This window comes from Echinops telfairi, unplaced genomic scaffold (genome assembly GCF_000313985.2).
Source record: "Echinops telfairi isolate 266 unplaced genomic scaffold, ASM31398v2 ScPeMD7_7410;HRSCAF=8448, whole genome shotgun sequence".
NCBI lineage: Eukaryota > Metazoa > Chordata > Mammalia > Afrosoricida > Tenrecidae > Echinops > Echinops telfairi.
This window is the reverse complement of record NW_022111310.1, coordinates 3317211-3334857: the sequence shown is the minus strand read 5'-3', so window position 1 is coordinate 3334857 and position 17647 is coordinate 3317211. Positions and strand designations below refer to the sequence as shown.

Genomic DNA, 17647 nt, shown 5'->3' with positions numbered 1-17647 from the left:
GGCGATGGAGGTTATAGCCACACCCAGAAACCCTGATTTCTTAGGCAAGCACTGTTGGAAGAGGTTGATGGGACCCCTGAAAGACTGCGGCCCTTAATCATCCTTTAGGTCTAGAAATGAGCTCACCCTATGGCTTAGTTTTCTGCCAAACAGGCAGGTCTATAAGGGAAACCCTAATACGAGGGAGGTGGCAGTCTTTGGCATAGCACTGGTAGTGTAGGGAGCTACCCACTGAGCTGCTACCCACAAGGTCAGTGGTTTGAATCCACCAGCAGCTCTGTAGGACAAAGACGAGGCTGTCGACTCTTACAAAGATCTAAAGTCTCAGAAACCCGTGGGGCCGGTTCTACTCTGCTCCATAGGGCTGCTGTGCATGAGAGTGGACTCAACGGCAGTGGGTTGAATTGAACCACCAACCATTTGAGATCAAAGGGGCAGCATCTACCCAAGGGCAAATCCAGCAGATTCAGAAAAGGAGGAGGAAGGAAAACGTATTTTCCCACGTGTCCATCCTTACACTCGGAAAGTAGGCCGGGTGGACACGAGCAGACATATTTCTCAGACGAGGGCACGAGGCCCAGAGACACTGTTGGAGAGGAAGAACCATTGGCCACAAAGTTGTTGAGGGTGTGTATGGCAGGAAGAGGGGGCATGGCAGGCTGGACTGGTGACCCTGTACAAGATCCTTCCTACGCCGTGGCCCAGGCTCCACATCTGTCTAGGGAGGGTGGATGGAATGCGCTCTATGTGATCTCCCAACAGCCACCGTCATGCCCCATTCTTCCCACCCAGCAATCCACCACTTCCCTCCATCCTCTCCGCCACCTGGTCCAAGCCACCGACATTTCTGACCTGGAAGACTGCAGAGTGGCCCTCTGGGGCCCGTGCCCACAACTTGACTTCTTCCAAGACACACATTTGGCATCTAGCGTAAGCCAGCACAGCTCCGATCCTCTCACTGACTCCCACCCTCTCAGGGGAAGCTCCCAAGCCCTCCTGCCTACCTTCAGTTCCCTCCTCCCACGGCTTGGCCCTGCTCATCACTGTAGTTTCCTATCTCTGCCACTGGCCATGGCCATCACTGTAGCTTCTTGTATCTACCACTGGCCAACAGGGCATCAGCTCAACGCCAGGACTCATGGAGGAATTCGGAGCCCATTGGCAGACAATAGATGCAGAACTAAGCCGGCATCTCTGTTTCTCTACACCGGCTGTGAGGCTAAAGCCCTGACCTCTGCCTGCCCGACTCCTCCCGTCTCCCAGTTGAACCTGAACTTGGAAGAGGAGGAATAGGAAAGAACATTACGTCACCACTCAGGGATGAGAGTAACAGGTCCCCTTCAGCCCTCTGCTCAGACTCACCCACCAAGTGCAAAGGGCCTAAGGGCTACCGTCTTCTGAAGGCCGTCACTGGCAGCTAAGCCAGATGCCAGGAGGCACGCTCAAGGTCACCGAGAAGTTTCCCCTGACCTGATGACATCAATGGGGGACTTCATCCGTATCCTCTCCCTCTCGGGGACCGTGTGCCATGTGAACACCAGCCTCCAGTCGAAGCCGCCGATCTGGGGCTCCCCGGCATTCCCCAGGTACTCGAAGGTGTCCCAGTCGATCACGTCAATCACGGGACACACCACCGCCGACGGCTCGCTGTGGATCCTGCAAGCACCAAGGCAGCCTATCTTTCTGGGCCACTGGAAGGGAGAAGACCTCGCTGCAAGGCACCCACTTCTCCTGTCCCGGGTGTCTGCTCCCGGCAAATGACTGGCAGTCTGGGGGACATGGGGAGCACTGGGCAGAGGAGGGCACGCTGGCCTCCGCCTGAGGTCTCAGGGCTCTACACGCCTGAGTCTCTCCGAAGGTGAAAGGCTTAGACAACGAGAAAACTCAGAAGGCAAACTCACTGCCATCAAGCCGATTCCAACTCATTAAAACCCTATGGGGCAGAGCAGATCTGCCCTGGGAGTTTGAGACTGCACATCTTCACCGGATGAGCAGAGAGCCTCATCTGTCTCCCTTGGAGCATCTGGTGACTTTCGAACTGCTGACCTCGTGGTTTTCAGTCCAACAGGAAATCCACTACCCCACCAGAGCTCCTTATAGAAGTCCACATGCCTTTTAAAACAGAAAGCAGGCCTTCAATGTCTCAGGACTGAGTTATCTACTCGCACAGTGGCACATCTTAGCATCAAGAAGCAATGACTCCAATGCCCAGGGACCCGAGGGTCAGCTTTGGCGTTAGCTTACAGGTCCTACTGCTGTCCCTTCTTGGCCATGGGACACTAGGCAAGTCACCACTGGTTGTATTTGAAGGAAATACACCACACGGGACATTCTCTAGGGGTGTGATTCTGTGCGGCTGTGATGTTTCTTGGCTGATGACGATGTCTAAGTCCTTGACAATAAACATGTCTTAACATGGAAAGAGCCCTGGTCATGGTCACGCATTGGGCTGCTTTCCGAAAGGTCAGCAGTTCGAAACCACCAGTCACGTCTCAGGAGATGGATGAGGCTGTCTACTCCCTTAACGAGTGACAGCCCCCGAAACCCACTGGGGCAGTTTCACCCTGTCCTGCAGCAGGGTCGCCGTGGGTTCAAATCAATTCGCTGGCCGTGAGTGTGGAGCTTTGGGGGCATCTAACAGTACGAGAGCAAACACTCCCGTGTGCTCGTGTATCCTGAGCACTTTACAGTACATCGTCTCTGGTCTAGCTAATGCAGTGACCACCCCCACCCTCGCCCCCGGTGGGTGGCAGCACACGCACCTCTCCAGCAGAGGCTCCAGCCAGCCTTCGTGGCACTCACAGTGACAGTCTAGGAAGGTCAGCACATCGCCCCTGGCCGTGGACGCCCCCAGCAGCCGGGCTCGCACCAGGCCTTCCCGCTTGTTCGCGCGGATCAGGCGCACCTTCGGCAGGCGGGACAGCTCCGTGGCCAGGGGCTCCTTCAGGTGCTCTGGGGAAACAAGCCGAACAACAAGAATCACCATGACACCTGAGCAGACCCCCTCGTCCCAAACCTGGAAAGAAGACTAAATAGGCACCAGCCTTCTTTTCTCTGAAATCTCTGATGGTGCTCACAGAGAGATGCTCACGGAAAGGTTGGCGGTTCCAATCCACCCAGAGACACCTTATAAGAAAGGCCTGGTGATCTTCACACAGAGGGACCAGCACCCTCCACTGAGCCCAAGCTGACACTGCAAAAAGGGTGAGAGGAGAGCTGGGCTCCCTCTATCATAGGGTAAGGGGGGCGTCTCACCTGCCTCTATACCAGCAGAACGGGGCCAAAACACCCGGCGGGCTGGATAAATGTCCTCGGCGGGCCACATGTGGCCCGCGGGCTGTGGTTTGAGGACCGCTGGTATAGAAGCAGGTGTAACATGTCCAGAGAAACAACTCAACTCTGGGCACTTCTTACTGGGATTACAACTTGTTAACTTCCTTATTAAACCCTTTGATCATGAATCTTGTCTGCGGGTGGGTCCTGCGTAGCCAGGGAGTTGGGTAGGAGAACCCTAGAGAGACGCAGAACACTGAGCCTGCACCACAGGCGTCTGGGGTGCCGTCAGACTGGTAGAAGCATGGCGGTTTTAGAAGACGGATCTCAAAAGGCATGGGAAGTAGAACATTTGATTCCCAGCACGGCTACGTTGGTTACTGTTCCTTGTAATGGATGAAAGGAATGACATGCTGCAGCTGAGAAGAAACCCGCTGCTTCTGGAGTGGCCTAGGGAAGAGCCTGGCTGGTGAGGAGTAACAGGAGGTCAGCGCCTTCTGAGCCGGCCTGCCAGTCTCCCGGTCATACGGACACAAATAGATACAGCCCGTGGGTGGAGAAGAGATCATTGTCTTTAGGCATCATTTTTAAAGTTCAAGGCTTGTGTGTTTACTTAGCTGCACTGAAACCCAATATTTTCCAACTTGTTATTGTGATACGGGCCATCAATCATGATTACAGGAGCTTGTAAGTCCGCCTTCAGCCGATATTTGTTTGGGTTTTTTTAAAATCTTTTTATTGGGGGCTCTACAGCTCTTACATCCATCCATCCATTGTGTCAAGGACATTTGTACATTTGCTGCCATCATCATTTTCAAAACATTTTCTTTCTACTTGAGCCCTTGGTATTGGTTCCTCATTTTCTTTCCCTCCCTCCAGAGCCCTCCCTCCCTTGTGAACCCTGATAATTTTTTTTTTCATGTCTTACACTAACAGGATGTCTCCCTTCACCCACTTTTCTGTTGTCCATCCCCCTGGGAGGGGATTATACGTAGATCATTGTGATCGGTTGCCCCTCTCTCCTCCCACTTTCCCCTTACCCTCCTGGTATCACTACTCTCATTATTGGTCCTGAGGGGTTTATCTGTCCTGGATTCCCTGTGTTTCCAGCTCTTATCTGTACCCCTGTACATGCTCTGGTCTAGCCAGCTTTGTAAGGTAGAACTGGGGTCAGGATAGTGGAGGGGAGGAACCATTAAAGAACTAGAGGAAAGTTGTATGTTTCATTGGTGCTATACTGCACCCTGGCTGGCTTGTCTCTTCCTAGTGACCCTTTTGTGAGGGGGTGTCCAATTGTCTACAGATGGACTTCGGGTCTCCACTCCACACTCCCCCTCATTCACAACGATATAATTTTTTGTTCTGGGTCTTTGATGCTTGATCCCATCGACACTTCATGATCACACAGGCTGGTGTGCTTCTTCCATGTGGGCTTTGTTACTTCTCAGCTAAATGGCCGCTTGTCTTATCTTCAAGCTTTTAAGACCCCAAACGCTATCTCTTGATAGCCGGACACCATCAGCTTTTTTCACCACATTTGCTTATGCACCCATTTTGTCTCCAGCAATCATATCAGGAAGCTCATCATCATGGAATGCCAGGTTATTAGAACAAAGTTTTCCTGCGTTAAGGGAGGACTTGTTTGTCTGCTACCTTAATACTTAACCTATTTCTCCATCGTCATATATCAATATATTTATGAATGTACATGTCTGTATTTAGACCTCTATAAATGCCCATTTGCCTCCTTATTCTCTCTTCTATTTCCTTTTACTTTCCTCTTGTCCCACTATCATGTTCGGCCTTGATTCGAGTTTCATTAATTCCTCTTGTTTACACAGCCCTTGATCAAGCCCTACAGGCATCCTATGCCCTCCTCACCATCCATTTTATTATTTCCTAGTCGCTGGGTTTGTTGACACCCACTTCTTTTCCCCTGCCTCCCCCTCTCCTGTGTTCCCCACTCACCCACCCCCTGGAACCGTTGGTCCCGTTGTTTTCTCCTCCAGATCATTTGATTCGCTATGCTAAAGGGGAGTAAAGAATTGCCTGAAAAGAAAAAGCTTTGGGGGCCAGGAGGCAGTGGGGGAATTGAGGAGCTGATATCAAGCAGAAAGCAAATGTTTTGAGAATGATGAGGGCAAAAAATGTACAAATATGGTTGACACAATGGATGGATGTATGGATTGTGATAAGAATTGTGCGATCCCCCAATAAAATTACTTAAAAAAGAGAAAGACAAAGCTTTTTGTTTGAAGCCAAGGGACTTAGAAAGAAAACCTGAGCCCCACTCAGAACCGCTGACAGAACAGGAGTTTTACGTTTGAAGGGGGGAACTGCAGGGAAAAACCCTGTTTACCGTTTGAGCATTTTGAGCAAGCAGTTTGCCAGGGAAGGCATCAGAGCAGGAACCGTGCTGTGCCCAGAAGGAAGACTGAACATTAGAGGGAGCCATGAGGTCCCGGCGCTCATTGTGGTTCCACCTGGGTCAGTAGACTGAGTGGGAACCAGACCAAATCCACTGCCCTTCTCAATGCCAACCCATAGCCACCCTGTGGGACAGCAGAACTGACCCTGTGGGCTTCCAGGCTGCTACGCTCCGCATCACACCCGAGCCTGGCTCAACAAGCTGCCACAGACATGTCTGCTTATCCCCTAGAGCCCCCACTCCCCCAGACAATGAGCTGTCCCAGCCTCTCTTGTAGCCAGGGTGCCCTTGCAACCAAGGTCCACTCAAAGGGTCCTACGGAACCTTGCAGGTAGTGTCTTGAAATGGAAAGGCCCTCGTCTGCTTTAAACTGTTCCCACTGACCCAGGTAAGCAGCAGGTGGAGACCAGCCTAAACCACACAGACTCAGGTAGCAACCATCCTAGAAAAGGCAGAGCAACAAGCTGGGGCACCCAGACACCACCAAGCCCTCACTCTAGCCTGGACCACTGACACTAGATGTGTGACGTGAGAGAGAGATCAGTGTTTTGAGTCTCTGTGAGGCTAGCCAGACACATAGACTGAAACCCGCTGCCCTTAGTGGACTGACTCACAGCGTCCCCTGTGGGTCAGGGTAGAAACTGCTCCATAGGGTTTTCAGCGGCTGTGGTTTTTTGTTTGTTTGTTTTTAGAAGCAGATCACCAGGCCTTTCCTCCAAGGCGCCTCCAGGTGGACACGAGCCTCCAACGCTTCGCATGGCGGTGCTCACTTTTCGTGGCACCAGAGACGCCACACACCAACAAGGGCACATCCGGGCTGGGTTTTGCAGTCAGACAGCAGGCTCGGTGCTGAGACAGCAGATGCCTAGCAAGCAGGAGCTGCTCCCTCCTGGGTGGCCCAGGAGTTGTAATTTGGTTTGCAACAATCTCTAGCAACGAAGAAAGACCCCGCTCCACCTGTGATTACAGCCCAGACATTTCCCCTCGGGTCGGCATAGCTGCCCTTCAGAGCCAGTCGCGCGAGATTGGCTGGCTCATTGCCTGCTATCCCGGGCCCACGGTGAGCGCCCATCCAAGCCAAGTTCGAGGGCCTGGTGGCGCAGCCCTGCTCACCTCGCCCTGACATTGTCCACACAGCAGGAGAGTGGCTCTTCAGGCACCTGACTGTTCTCCCACCCTCAGATGTCCCCCCACGGCTCCTATCAGGAAGCTCAACCCCTCCTGCAGCCTCTGAGGCCCTACTCGATGGGCCCTGCCTCTCCGGTAACATCTTTCTCCTCCAGCACCGCCCACAGGTGTGCTCTCCACCTTCCAGCACCTGTACTTGCCACTCCCTGGCCTGATGCGGTGGGGTGGGTCTCCCCGTGGCAGCCGCCTAGCAAGCGTAAAGTGACTAGTTTCAGAGAAGCCTTTCTGACTTTCACCATCTACAGGAGGCCCTGTCTCCAAGGTCCACCCCTGGCTCCCCACTGCCGTGGTCTTCCACAGCACTTCTTTCTACTGTTGAAAAATAGCAATATAATACAACAAACAGAACAGAAGAGAGGACAGCACACACACACACACACACACACACACACACACACACACACACACACACTCACTCACTCCCCTTCACCTGGACACCCAGGCCAGGAGGCTGGAGTCCCCCTCTCACCTCCCTCTCGCTCGCTCGCCCCCTCACACACTCTGCCAGTCTGCAACAGCCCTCCAGTCCCTCCCTCTGCCTCCCTCCTCAGCCACCACCGGACTCCAAGCCCACCTCCCACCTGGGCCGCCTTGATATAGGCCCTCTGCTCCCCAGCGAGCTCCCCTAAACCCCCATTCTCCACATGCCAACCCAGGGGCCCCTCTGAAGGCCCAAACTGCCTTCCTGTTGATCCCCCTGCCCTCATAATAATGCAGTCCAAACTCTTCCAGCCAAGGCCAGAGACCCGCCCCTCTGCACCCATCTCCCCTCATCTTGCCCACTCCCTGGACACAGCTGACCCTCTGGCCTTCCTGAGCGACTTGCAGATCCAAACAACAACCTTTCCACGTGTGAGGCCCTCTCTCTGAGAAGCCCTCTCCACCTCCCCTGCCATCTGGGAGATTCAGGCCACCCACCTCTGTGAAGTCTTCCTGGTCAAGGGGAGGCCGTCCCTCTGCTGATCCCCAAAGCATTGTGCAGTGAGCCCTCAGGCATTACACCTGCTCCCCAGCACCAGGCCCTGAGCCCCACCACTGCTGGGTGCAGAGGACATGGGAAGCCCATCTGGTCCAGGCCTCTTCTATCCACCTGGTCACCGGGCCCATGGTCACTGCCACGGAGTAAGGCCCTCTTCCCCACCAGGGACTGACCTCTGTCACTGTAGTCATCGACGAGGATGACTTCCTCCAGAAGGCTGTCTGGCGATGTCTCGAGCACACTATAGACCGTCCGAAGGAGAGTGGACCAGGCTTCATTATAAAACGCGATGACCACAGATGTTCTTGGGAAATTCTCGTAGTCGTACTTCTTCTCCATGCACCTGCGAACACAACACAGCCTCAGGGATCAGGACCACAGGCTCCAGCCCAGGATGGGGCTGGGGAGGGAGTGAGGAGCACGGCAATGGCTGTGGCCTCAAGGTTGCCCCTGGGGAACTAGACATAATCTGCCCAAGACCTTGCTGAGCCCCCAGAAACACCTGGAGCACCCGCCGCCGTCTCTAGGAAAGGTTCTACCCATGATGTTCAACCTGCTCCGACCACACACACAGCAGTCAGGAGGGAGGGAGCTGTCCGGCCAGTCCTTCCAGCAGTTCCTCTGACTGTGCCTGCCTTGCCCAGCCCACTCCGGGCCTCCCTGGCCTGGGGCTCAGCCGAGAACAACTCAACTGGCCCAGTTCTCCTCTGCCAGCACCACTTCCCTGTGCCCCCGAGTCAGGTAGCTGCTTGCTCCTCAGGGTTGCATGTCCCAGCCACACCTCTCATGCAGCATGTGTGGCTCACATCACCCCAGTTACTTCCGGTCCCTCTAACGTCATGGAGTCTACAGTCTACGCTTAACCAGGGTGGCGTGCTGCGAGAATGCACCAGCCTTGAATGCATGAGCATCCCCAGGATGCTGCAGAATACAGGAATGCCCCAGTACCCACGCCACCTGCCTCCCTTCTAAGGCAGTCACCTGAGGGGGTGTGGTGGCCGCACCCCAGCTCCACAGTGGGCCTGACTGGCAGTGACAGGGACCCCTCCATTTAGTCTGGTTTGCTGTTACTTTGAACTGACAGTTCCTTGGTTGACACAGAAGCCCATCCTCAGAAGAAGCAGTGGTGAACTCAAGGTCACAGGACTATTGGTGGCACCTGGACACCACCAACAGCTCTCATTTCTGGATGTGGCTGACAGCAATGGGTTGGGGAGGACAGAGACCCAGTTCGCAGAAGACCATGGATGGCAGTGAAAGCCTAAAGCCCATTTGCGGGGTCCCCCATGTAGATTAAGCCTCCAGTGAAGCCCCTGTGACTCTGCGGCAGGGATGGGAATGACCTTGTTATCACACCGGGTGAATGATGGGGTGGATTGCTGCCATTGTCATTAGGTTACAGGTGGGGAAGAAAGCGAATGGTGCCTGGCTATCAGAAAGAAGATTGTCTGACGTCTGAAAGGCTCCTCTTGGAACAAGCAGCCATCTAAATGAGGCTTCCCCTTCTCATTTGATCTCCCGTGCGATCCAATGATCAAGCCGAATGCCTTTAGGGATCGTTGTAAAGGAAGAAGCAGAAAGATAGCAGGCCAAGAAAAAAACCAAAACTTTGTTCCGGTTTTTAATATGTTCTGCTTTCTTTTCTCTTGAGGTTTTTCTCCGTTCTGTCATTGTTGGTTTGTTTTGATTTTATATGTTTTCCTGTCTATGAAATCCAGGATAGGTGCATCTACAGAGACAGAAACTGGATGAATAGTTTCCTGGGGGCATGGCAAGGGAGATTGGTGGGTAATGGGGAGCGAACCACCATGAGTACCAGAAGGAATGTCCTACAATTGTTTGTGGTAATGACTACACAACTCTTTTGAACAGGACTAACTACTGCAATGTGTGATATGTGACTTACATGTAAATAAAACTGTCAGAGAGAGCGGGCACAGAGCTGTGAACAACTCCGAGTCGATTCTATCCACGATGTGTGTGTACATGCGGTCACACGAACAATAAACAATGTGGGGGAGGGAATATGCCAAAAGCACAAACAATGGTTACTTCTGAAAAGTGGAATGGCCAATGACTTTCATTTACTTCCTTCCATTTTTTTGCATTTTAAACATGCTCTACCACAGACACTCGTGACTTCTGCCATTACAAAGAAAGTACTTGTATGTAGCTGGATCCTATGTCTTGAGCTCCCATAACAAATGACTTCATGGGGCAGGCATGTCATCTTATGCCCTCGCCTTTTGTCTTGGCCTGCTGTTTCTGCTGCTTGCTTTAAAAGGACCCCGAGAGGCAGCCAGCCTCGTAGGAAGTTCACTATGTTCTAGAACGCCTCTCAACAGTGATCTTTAAGGTGCTTCTAGGAAGAGAACAACCCTTTCTCAGTGTCCTGACAATAAAAAGCTGTAAATCCTTTGATTAGACAGAAATCACTGTATGGCTTTTGACTTGGGGACAAAAGGAAGCGCTGAGCCAAGTTTCATGGCAATCGGAGTAAGAACCTCATTTCCTAAGGGTCTGGGGATAGTCCATGTGCTCTGTGAGGACATGGGCTGAGCCCTACTTGGATTACCGGGATGCCTTGTTATAGCCTCACAGCAGCACGGGCTGGTTGTTGACGGCAGGTAAGGTACCGGGTGAAGCATTCTCATAAGCACTATACCCATTATCCCTCAGAATGACTTAATTGGGTCAGAACTACAGTAAGATCCGATGGCATACTATGAGAGGGTTCCAAGAAGGTTGGGGGGAAATGGAATTAAAAGGTAAAAGGTAATGGAATTTTTCCACAAACTTTTTCGAGCCCCAAAAATATGTGGTGAGGATGAATGGATGCAGTAAATGTCTTATGATCTTTTATCTTCATAGTGAAGCCATCACATAAAAAACCTTTTAAAAATAAAATTAACACTCATATCCTTTGTGGAACAGGCCAGGAAGATTATAATGCACAGTGGTGGGTTTCAATTGTCTAAACCCTTTTCTTTCTCCTTCACATTATTGGACCTTTACTTCTTTTTCAGGAACCACGCTTCCCCCTCAGTTTACGTGGTTTGAGTAGGGTGAACACACACACACACACACACACACACACACTCATACTCACACTCTGGGCGGTCACATGCCTGGCAAATCAATATTTTGCTGACAATGTCATTTGAGTCCCAAGATCCAGAACTCAGAACTGGAACTCAGTTCTCACCCTGGACTTTACTACCATAGAAGTCACATACTCCCTCTATGTTTCAGTCCATCTGTGTTGTTTTGGATCACTTGTAACCAAAAGAATCCTAACACACACACACACACACACACACACACACACACAGTACTTCTTTGATCTAACTTTTCAATGTGAATTGGGTAAACGTTTCTAGAACAGATCAGTTGTCCATTTACCAACTCATACACATTTTTGTTTCATGCCACTGATTGCAATCCCCACAATGTAACATCACTCACCCCACTTCCTCCCTGGATTTCCCATTCCTATTCCTTCCTTATCCCCTCTGAACTTGGTCCCTGGGTCTTTTTACATCCATATGGTTGGTTATTCTACGGTGTGCCTCCCTAGTGTTGTGGCTCCCTTACTAGACCTCCCGGCTGCTTGGCAGCAACTTGAGCCATGCGGGCGAGTCCAGTTTGAGACCTGAAGGAGGAACCAATGTCTCAGGGGTCTGCTAGTCTCCATCTGACCAGTAAGCCTGGTCTCTTTTATAATTTTGAGTTTTGTTCCACATTTTGCTCCCATTCTGTCCAGGACCTTCTAATGTGATCCCTTTCAGAGCATTGGACCACGTGAACAGTAGTCTCCACAACGCTGAGGCCAGGAGAACTAGCTGGTGCCCAGCCACCACCACACCTAGAAACGGGATCATCCTAGAGGATCCTGGACACAGTGGGAGGAAAATGTGGAATGAAATCCAAAATTCTAGATAATGACAGGCTTCCCGGTCAGTTACCGGACACATGGTAGGAACCCCGGACACAACGGCCCTTCATCATCTCCAGTCAGCAACTGAACTCATCCCCACGACTCAAATGTCAACCACATAACTGGCCGGTAAGGGGCACGATACCACTAGTGAGGTACACACACTGTAGAATACTAAACCGTGTGCGGGCAAAGGGGCAAAAGGGAAACTGGAAACAGGGAAGGAAGGAGTGGGGAAAGTGACGCTAAGCTGTGGGGATCGCCATGAGCGAGCTGAAACTGAAGGTGTCTGGAGGCTGGGTTTAGAGCGGACGGCCTGCTCTGGGAACCCACCCAGTCACAACAATGTTAGGAACATTTTAAGGACCATACAGAGAGCATTTGCAAAACCAAGTGGAGCAAGCAGGAAGGGCGAGGGAAACAAACTGAGAGGGCAGAAACAGAGAACGCAACGTGCAGCCGCGGGAATGCTGATGCATTGTGGGGACCACACCAATGTCACCGAACCGTCTGTGGCTCGATTGCCAAATGCTACTACGTCTGGCTTGCTAATTTGCTTGGCAAACTGTTAACCTCAACCACGATCAACTACGTTTCGTTTGGCTTGTTTTTTTTAAGAATTCATAAAAGACCCTGTAGTTTACAACCTCTCAGAAGCCAAGGAAACACCCGTCGGTCCAAGAAGCTTCACACCCTGTATGTTTCTCTGAAGACGGTGCTACGAGAACAGACAAGCATGTCTGCAAAGAGAGATCCTGACTGGCTCCCTCGGCCAGCCCCAGCCAAACGAACACTTTCTTTTGTTGAATGACCTTGGCTGAGCGATTTTAAGGCTCTCTGCTGCCCAGCACGCAACGCCTGAACACAGAACTCCGAGTCACGCGTGCAAGTATGTCATTAACAAGGCCAAAACCAGAGCAAGAGGTCAAGAAACCCAAAGAGCTGAGACTCCATAGGAAGCTCTCCCGACTCCTCTGCCATGGCTGAAAACGGCTCATGCCTGCCTCCGCAGTACCCCACAGTGGTACCTGGAGAAATACATGCCCCGCACGCTCCACCTTTGTCCTCCTGCTAAGGTCTGTCTGAGTCAGAAAAGAGAAGCAGGCTACACTGATGATAGACAGTATTATAGCGATTACCTGCAGGCTTCTCTACTCTACGAAAACAGGGAGCAAATGTTTTAATACATGAGCGTTGTTTTCAGCTTCCCTCAGGTCAGCCGCTGACTCGTGGCGATCCCAATACACAAGGGGGCTGGACACTGCCCGGGGTCCTTCCCCCATCCCTGTCATCAGCTGAGGATCTGACCACTAAGAGCCATCATGTTTCCGTTGGCTGATTGTCAGGAGATTGCCAGACCTTTCCTGCTAGTCCATCTGAGCCCGGAGGCTCCACGGAAACCTGTGGGCAGCACAGCCACATGCAAGCTCCACTGACGGACAGTGGGTAGCTATCTACGTAGGAGGTGACTTGTCCACAAATGAAACCTGGGTCTCCTGGCCGACGGATGAAAGGTCTACCGCTGATGTTAGCCATCATAGACTTGTGTGCACCTTACAGCTAAGGGTGCCGTCATGACTCATTCCAACTGCAGCGAACTTCTTACGAACCCCTCCTTGGCCTGATCCTGGTCTGATCCCACCCCTCACAGTCCATCCCCCACCCCCACCCCCCAGGCCTGATCAGAGATTCTGACTGAATGGTTCCGGGGCAGGTCTCCTGGGAGCTCTGGTGGCAAAGCAGTTAAAATGCTCAGCTGCCAACCACAAGAACCCAGCAGCGGTCCCAGAGGGGACAGAAGTGTCCGTCTGTTTCTTTCAACACCGACAGCCTTGGAAAGCCACGGGGGCAGTTTTACTCTGCCCTACAGGGTCCAGAATCACTCCAGGGCAGTGGGTTGACGGGGGCAGGTCTCTTACACTGTAAACCCAGGGCTGTAGGCTGGGTCCCCCAAGTGCCCCTCCTTGCTCAGGTCAAATGAGAGCTTACTTGAGAAAGTGTTTCTGCAAACCCTATACTTGCTCTCTTGCGAGGAAAAGACTCCTTGGCCTGCACCCCCACCCCACCCCCGCCCTCCTAACACGGCTATAAAGGAAGCCATGCGCGAGTCTGCTGGTACATGAAGGATTCGGCTCTCAGAGGGGCTTGGTTTACCCGAGTCTCAGAATTCCAGCCAACACTCCAAACTGACTCTTCACTGGTCTGCCCTGTCCAACGACACGGCAGACCTGGTACCAGCTTTGCAGACATCCGGAAGAGCCAAGTCAAAGTTTCCCAGTCATTCCCAGCTCCTGCTTCTGCTAACAGGAGTTGGAAGCGTGACTTTAGGAGCCCTGGTGGAGTAGTGGTTGTGGACCGGGCTGTGAACTGCAAGATCAACAGTTCAAAACCACCAGTATGCCTGAGGGAGAAAGACAGGGCTCTCTATTCCCATGAGTCTTTGAAACTCACAGGAACAGTACTGTCCTGTCCTATAGGGTCACTATGAGTCAGCCTAGAGATTCAATGGCGAGGCATCTGGTTTGGGGGCGCTTTTTTGGTTAAAAACACCTATGGGCCTATGCTCGTACTCACAGATGAGTATGTCCTCATCCACACACTTAGATGTACAGGTTTCAAAACCTAAGTAGGCTGAACAGAGTTTAGTGGCACTTCTGCACTAAGGCAGACTAGGAAGAGAGGCCTGGCGAACCATTTCTGAAAACCTTTCGGATCTCAATAGTCCCATCAGCCAGGAGACAACAGCTGGCATTTTGTTCCACTGAGCACTGGGTCGCCGTGAGTCAAGAGGCTGACTACCATATCTATACTAGGAAAAGTCTAAAAGAACAAACAGCAAAATGTTAACCACTGGTCTCCCGAAATGGCAGGTGCATGAGTGATTTTTTATCTACTTATTTTTGCTTCTCTGTATAAGCTGAAGTTTCTTAACTGAGCATCTTAACTTAAGTATATAAATAATGCCTCACACATCCTCCAAGACAAGACAGGGGATAAAAGATCTGGGTTCTAGACCAGCCTGGCAGAGTGTGAGTGTTGGGGGTGTTGCTTAGACTGGCTGCTCTCTCAGGACCCTCCCTCCTGCAACATTCAAGGCCACTCACCCCTCCTCTAAGGGGCCCTGGGGGAGCAGTGCAGGAGGCCGGGCGGCACAACGGTTAAGCACTCGATAAGCAACCAACAAGCCAGTGATTCAAAACCACCCATCAGCTTTGAAGGAGAAAGAGCTGGCAAATCGATTGACTCCTGTCTTAAGAGATTCCAGCTTAGAAGACTACATTCCGCAGTTCCACTCTGTCACGTGAATGGGGTCGGGATGGGTGGGAATCCAGTTGCTGGCACCCAACATCGCTATCCTCCGCCACTAGCCTGCTTGTTGATTAGACTCTAGTGGCAAGCCCCTCCCACTGTGAATTCAGGCTTGGCTGGTCCTGTTTCTCAGGCAGCTGGTCAGCTCTGCAGTCCTGCAACAAACTCCACACCAAACTCACTGTGGCGATTGAGTTGATGCCACCTCATAGCCACCTCATAGAACCTGGGGGCACTGCCCCTGTGAGTTTCGAGACTGCAACGCTTTAGGGGCTTAGAAAGCCCTGTCTTTCTCCTGCAGAGGGCTGGTGGTCTCAAACTGCTGACCTTGCGTCTAGCAGCCCAGTGTATAACTACTATGCCACCAGGGTTCCAACAGGCACTAAAATAGAAGTGAGCCTCCACACGGGGCCCTGGCCTTATTGACTACCTCATGTTTACTTACGCTCTGGGCCTAGCCAGCTTAAAACAGCAGGGCTCAAGCCCACTTTTGTCTAGCCGGGCAAGAATAGCCGACCGGCCCTTCAGCAGGAATGGAAGGCAGGAGGCATTCAGTGAACTCCTTATCACGCTGTGTTTGGATTAACTTCCCAGGGTCAATGCAACAGCCGGATCTATAAGCCAATCCTGATAGGGCACCAGGCAGCTGCATCACCATGGAGACTGGATACCATCAGCCCCACAGTGTTTCAAAGCAATAGTCCCAATAAAGGAAGCTGGGTTCCAGAAAAGAAAAATGATAACCAATCCCTAGATGGCTCTCAAAGGCAGCCTCGTGAGAATCCTCTCGCAAACAGGGGAGGAAACGGCAAGAACTGAGCCCGCTGCGTGCTCTCAGGCGGGGTGCTAGGGGTGAACCCCCATGTTATGCTATTTCTACCGGCTCCCTCTTTCACAGATGGGAAAACTGAGCCAAAGAGTGGCTAAGTAGCTTTATCAAAATAACAGAACTGATAGGGAAAAAGTGGGCTTTTAGCTCCCATGGGGTGAGTTCCCATGAAAGCTGTGCCCCACCCCCACCCTCCCCTTACTGCTTCGATGTGCAGCCAGACATTTGGGTGAAGAGTAAGGTGACCAGATTTTCACATTGGTAAAGCGGGACAAAAGCGGGACACCATCAATAAAACTCATATCCTGACGAAATAGCCACATGACAGCCGAAAACCGTATACCCTAGCGTGTCATATATTCTTTCCAAAAATCAGGACTTTTTAAAAAACGCTGGAGGGCGTGGGAAATATTGTTAAAAAGCGGGACGTCTGGTCACCTTAGTGAAGAGGGGAAGGCTACCCCACCCCCTACAAAGTCGTACCAAGAAATATGGACAGAAAAATGCCTCAGGCAAAAACCTGGAGCTAGAAGTGAGTCCAAACCCAGCCCACTGCTTCGAGTTGATTCTGACGCGGAGCAGTACTCCAGGACAGGGTAGAACCGCACCATAGGGTTTTTGGAAGGAGCCCCAGAGGTGTAGTGGATTATGAGTTACGCTGCTATCCATTAGATCCTCAGTTCCAATCCACCAAATGCTCCTCAGAAGAAAGAGGAGGCTTTCGGCTCCCATAAAGGTTGTATGGCCACTGACATCTAGAGGGGCAGTTGAGTCTCTCAGTTAGAAATGACTTGACGGCAGTGGGTTTGTGGGGGTTTTGAGGCTGCAAATCTTTAAGTAAGCAGACTGCTAGATTTTCTCCCATGGAGTGGCTGGGGGGTTAAATCACCAACCTTTTGGTCGGCAGCCAGATTTAAAAAAAAATGTAGGGAGGACAGTGAAGTTCAAGTCCATTCGGATGTTGAGGGCTAGAGGAGGGGAGAGGGCTCCTTATCCAGGTATTCACCCTCTCAATGACCAAAGTTCTGCAGAGCAGACCCCTATAATTCTGACACCAGCAGGACGCCCACTGTCCCCCTATGGCCTTTGGGGAAGTCACCTATCCTCTGAGCCCATCACACACTGGTGAGGAGAGCAGAACTTAAGAGGGGCAAGGGGTGACGCACACCCGGCAGGCTGTCCACAGTGGCTCCCTGAGGGGCACTTTCTCTAAGTCCTCCTTGCCTCCAAGTCTGTAAGCAAGGGGTCCACCAGGGACCTGGGACCTCCCTGACTGAGGAGGAGAGGCCCGGATGCAAGATGGCAGCGGCCACCTGGCCTTCCTCCTGCTGCCATCTTGTTCCCTGGTGCCGGGCCCACACAAAGGGCACCCACTGGTCCGGCCAGCAGCTTCCACAGGAACTGGGCCTTCTGGTCCTACAGGCTCGGCTCCAGCACCACCCACAGGCTGGACTGGACCGTGGCCAGAGCTGCCCTCCCCACGGTCGCTCCTGCTTCTCGCCTCCGTGCTCCTGCGGCCTCGCTGCCCCCAAAGCTCCGGGACCAGTCGGTGGAGAAGAGAGGTGTGGGCGGCCACCTTTAGCCCACCTGCCAGGCCCCCCTCTCCCCCATCGCGGTCCATCGCAGGGAGGATAAGCCAGGACTCATGGAGCCAGAGCGCTGCAGGGAGCGCGGGCCGCACCAGGAGACTCCCCCAAACCCACC

General features: G+C 52.3%; 1 protein-coding gene across 1 annotated transcript in view; it reads right to left on the bottom strand.

Moving 5' to 3' along the window:
* Window positions 1-17647, bottom strand: part of GALNT12 (polypeptide N-acetylgalactosaminyltransferase 12) — a 37321-nt gene that overhangs the window by 10582 nt on the left and 9092 nt on the right. The window contains exons 2-4 of the mRNA XM_045296529.1: window positions 8042-8211; window positions 2763-2952; window positions 1471-1656 (exon numbers count right to left, since the gene is read on the bottom strand). Of these exons, the coding sequence (XP_045152464.1) occupies window positions 1471-1656; window positions 2763-2952; window positions 8042-8211 (546 nt within the window). The remainder of the gene's footprint in view (window positions 1-1470; window positions 1657-2762; window positions 2953-8041; window positions 8212-17647) is intronic.